Source organism: Solanum dulcamara, chromosome 2 (assembly GCF_947179165.1).
Source record: "Solanum dulcamara chromosome 2, daSolDulc1.2, whole genome shotgun sequence".
Classification (NCBI taxonomy): Eukaryota; Viridiplantae; Streptophyta; class Magnoliopsida; order Solanales; family Solanaceae; genus Solanum; species Solanum dulcamara.
The window spans coordinates 73657526-73662193 of record NC_077238.1 but is presented as its reverse complement, the minus strand read 5'-3'; the positions used below and the strand labels follow the sequence as shown (position 1 = coordinate 73662193).

General features: G+C 28.6%; 1 protein-coding gene across 1 annotated transcript; it reads left to right on the top strand.

Moving 5' to 3' along the window:
* Positions 1-267: 267 nt before the first annotated feature.
* Positions 268-4015, top strand: LOC129880711 (GDSL esterase/lipase At2g04570-like). The gene is made up of 3 exons (XM_055954881.1): positions 268-720; positions 2095-2593; positions 3589-4015. Exons 1-3 carry the CDS (start codon positions 316-318, stop codon positions 3780-3782), a joined length of 1098 nt encoding a protein of 365 aa, XP_055810856.1. The 5' UTR covers positions 268-315; the 3' UTR covers positions 3783-4015.
* Positions 4016-4668: the final 653 nt, after the last annotated feature.

Genomic DNA, 4668 nt, shown 5'->3' with positions numbered 1-4668 from the left:
AGTCTCATATATATTAATTGTCCGTTTTCCTTTTACATGTCACTTAAAAAAAGTACAAATAAAAAAATAGTTTTACTAATTTGCTTTTTAAAAAATCTTTTTTGGAACTTTACAAACTTATTTAATCTTTTAAAAAGAATTAATTATAAGAGTGATAACTTTTTTTTTATAATTGTGTAAATTGACAAGTAATTTGTACTACTAATATGAAACAGACGTAGTTGATTTTTTCATCACTCGTACTCATTAATGATACACCAACAAACTCCTGCCAAAGACCCTCTTTCCCACCTATTCACCTGTATAAAGAGTGAAATGCTTAACCCAAATCCAAATAAGCTTAAACAAAAAAATAGATCACCCATGGCTTACAACTTCATTCCATGGCTGATTATAATTTTTGTCCCTTGTGCTCTTGGCGGAAAAGTTCCAGCAATTATCGTATTCGGCGATTCATCCGTAGATGCTGGCAATAATAACCAGATTTCTACTATTCTTAAGAGCAATTTTGAGCCTTATGGGCGTGACTTTTATGATAAAAGGCCAACAGGAAGGTTCTGTAATGGGCGTATTCCGCCAGATTTTATATCTGAGGCTTTTGGTTTGAGACCATTTGTGCCTGCTTATTTGGATCCAATGTATAATATAACTGATTTTGCCGTTGGAGTTTGTTTTGCTTCTGCTGGTACTGGTTATGACAATGCCACTTCTCAAGTTCTAGTAAGCTTCAATTCATATCTACTTGCTATACCATTTATATATTACTCCCTCAATTCAGTTCAGTTCAGTTTCATTTTATGTGATACATTCCTTTTTTTTTTACCTTATTATAATTTGAAATAATTTAATGTTAAAATTTTATTTTTATCTTTAATGAATTTATTTACAATCAAACAAATATATAAGAATTATTTTAGACTACAAAGTTCAAAAATCTTACTTTTTAAAAATATTGTACCAAATCAAAAGGTGTCATATAAAATAAAATAGAGGAGTGTTCTCTTTGTTTCAATTTCTTTGTGTGATTTGACTTTATACATAATTTCATAAACTAAAAGAGATTTTTGAATTTTATGGATTTTAACTAAAAGTGGATAGGATATCAAATGTGTTTTAATCATATTGTCTTAAAACATGTCATTTGAAAAGTTAAATTTAAAATATTATCAAAAAAGTTAAAAAAAAAAAAAAAAACATTTTTTTTAAGGAATCGAAAAAAGAAAAAAGTGACGCAAAACAAATGAAATGGATAGTCTTTGTAAGAGTTTTTGTTCAGATTTTCATCCATATTTGTGTTATTCCCCTTTTAAAGAAAAATATGGACCTCTATAAATTGAAGATTATTTTTTCAATATTATAACATAATAATATCTATAATATATTTGTTTAAGAGTGAGGAAATTATTTTTTCAATAAGTTTTATGCTTTTTGAAATTTAATTTTAAATATAGAGATCACTTGATTAAATCATATCAAATATTATGTATTTTTATATAGTTATCTATCGTTTAATTTATCATTATCATAATTTGTAATTATTAAATTTCACATGATGCTCTATTATTTTGATCCCAACCGTATTATCCATGGCAGAACTTAAGTTTACTCGAAATAATATACTAATTCTGTTTATTTTTTGTGGTCCAGAATATAATTGTGTTTGTTGGGTGAATCATAAATAGGACATATAACCACTCTCCGTGCAAACTGGGTTTCCTTAATTTAGGAAAAAGGAAAAACGAGGACCTTTTTGGAGCATTTATAGTACTCTTCCATCTTAATTTATGTTATGTAATTTAATTGAGCGCAGAAAAATTTAAAACTAATTTTAAAAGAAGTATAATTTTATGATATTTTTTATCAAATAAGTGAGACTCAATATGAATAAAATAGTGATAGTATAATTAAATATTTATCATATAAAAAACAGATTGAAAAAAAGTTTGTTATATAAATTGACATAGAATGCATTATGTATATATAAATCCGCCTAAATTGGTTAAAGTAGGCCTATTATCGATTATTTTGGTGAGTGATTATACAAGTATAAATATTCTTTCTTTTTTATATCTGATAAATTGGCTGGTTTGACAGAATGTGATACCATTGTGGAAGGAAATAGAGAACTACAAGGAGTATCAAAAGAAACTAGAAGCATATGTAGGGAACAAGAAAGCAAAATACATAATACATGAAGCACTCTATCTTGTGAGCATGGGAACAAATGATTTCTTGGAGAATTATTATTCAATACAAAGCAAACGTGCATTTCAATTCACAGCAGAACAATTTCAAGGATTCCTTATTGAACTTGCAGAGAATTTTATCAAACAAATTTATCATCTTGGAGCTAGGAAAATATCATTAACAGGACTTCCTCCTATGGGTTGTTTGCCTTTAGAAAGAGCAACAAATTATATAAGAGGAAATGGAGATGGATGCAATGAGAAATATAATAATTGTGCTTTGCAGTTTAATGGGATGTTAACTGGTTTGGTTCACAAGTTAAATAGGGAGCTTCCTGGGATTAGAGTGGTGTTTTCTAATGCATATGATCTCATGCTTCAAATGATTAAAAATCCTTCCTCATTTGGTAAGCTTTTTTCTTTAAATTATATGGTTGCTCCTCTTTAATTTTATCTTTTCTTTTGTTTGTTGGTAATTGAACTTTAATTAATCACCAAAAGTGGAATTCTCTTTTTACTTTGTTATGTTATTGTAAATCACCAACGATTCTTTGTAGTATTAATACAATAACATAACAAAGGAAAATGTTATGATAAATTAGAGATAAAAAGATTGTTTTTGAAATTCCTCAATGTACTGTTTTTTATTTGGGGTATAGTATAGAGATGCATGAATAAGACGAGTTTTTTTTTTTTTTTTTTATTTGGGGTATAGTATATGTTTTGAAGCTTGATTAAGTAGAATTTATATCGAAAATTTTCATTTTAAAAAGTAAAATGTTCTCTTTATTCATGTAGTTTTTTTGCTTTAATTTTGCTATTTGTTATCATTTGTTTTTTTAATGTGTTTTGATTATACGCTATTTTGTTGTTGTTGTTCTTTTTTCTTAATGCTCAGTACTATTTTTTTTATTAGATATCATGGTTTTTTTTTTTATCGTTGTGCTTCCTTTGCCATAACTATTTTGATTTAGTAGAGCCAAGAATTTTCAAAAATAATTTCTCAACACGGTGTCCTGCAAAGGCACCACCTAAAAGTGACGCGTGTGCAGTGAAACTTTACATGGACCCTCTTGAATAAATTAACAAGTAGCATTGTTTTGTCCAAAAGGGAAAAGATACAGATATTACATTATCAAGTACAATTATTTTAATGCACAAATTCTCTAAAATGCCAAAAATGTCCTCCATTTTTATGCTGGCACGTCAACTAAGAGCTGCCTGCTTAAGCTGCTCTTTGTGACTTCTTATATAAGAGAATAAGTAATTAAAAGTTACTAACTACATTTATTTTGTAATTTCTAAAAGGTAATTCCCCATTTGTTACATATCCTTGGATGGATTACAATTGATTATCTAGATCTTCTAATGAATTGATTAATTTCTTTTACTTGCAAAACAGGATTTGATGTGGCAGGTGTAGCATGTTGTGGCACAGGACTATTTGAAATGAGCTATTTGTGTGACAAGTTAAATCCACTCACATGCACTGATGCAAATGAGTATGTATTTTGGGATTCTTTCCATGTCTCCCAGAAAACTAACCTCATTATCACCAATTTCTTGATGAAAAATGTCCTCAATCAATTTTTATAAGATCATGTAACTTTGTACGATCATTTATATCTTGTCTTGTATCTAATTTAATTTACTGGAATGTACTATCCGGAATTTGAAAAAAACAATATATATATATATATATATATATATATTTATTGTATATATTGGTCATATCATGATGGCCGTTATATTTGTACTCTTTATTTCGACACGTTAAGTAATGTAATTTGTCTTGGATTCTTGTTTGTCTTATAAATTTGTATTTTGAAGCTGTTATTTCTTCGCTTAAGGATATTACTACAATTATTTTTATTTTTTTGAGCCAATTTTTTTTAGTCATGATCCAACTCATCGGGCCGTGCGGACACCTATTTTAACACCTAAATAGGAGAACCTTCTATCCCCTAAACGAAAATATCATGCGAAAATTTAACTAAATACAAATAATAGACTAAAAACGTTATGGAGTCGCTATATATCAAATTAGACTCTGTGATTTATTTCAATAGACACTTTGACGCCCTCAAGGATACTAGTCTAAACAGGTACACGAGTTTTTAAAGATACAGTGTATAAATAAAGTAATGACATAGCTCCCACCAATAGGAAGGAAAAATAGAAGCTGTTGGAGAATCATCTTCGTTTTCACCTGTGGAACATCACTGATGCTGCAACCATACTATGTTAAGTGGCATAACAAGAGTAATATTAGTATAAACAACACGCACCGGTAGATATCATCGATCAATCCGATACACATCGCATAATATAAAGAAATCAACAAGAATAAAACATGCTCTTAGAAAAATACACCGCCAAATATTTATGCACAAATTCATACCATTCCCATTAACCTTCCAATGTTCTTCAAGACTAACACTTATCCCTTCTAATTGGCCCATTTCCAACTCTAATTTAGATC

Excerpts from the sequence above, each read along its gene's own strand:
- LOC129880711 (XM_055954881.1), top strand. The coding sequence starts at position 316 with ATGCTTAACCCAAATCCAAATAAGCTTAAACAAAAAAATAGATCACCC. Across the intron at positions 721-2,094 it reads ATGCCACTTCTCAAGTTCTA|AATGTGATACCATTGTGGAA; the intron begins GTAAGCTTCAAT and ends CTGGTTTGACAG. Across the intron at positions 2,594-3,588 it reads TAAAAATCCTTCCTCATTTG|GATTTGATGTGGCAGGTGTA; the intron begins GTAAGCTTTTTT and ends CTTGCAAAACAG.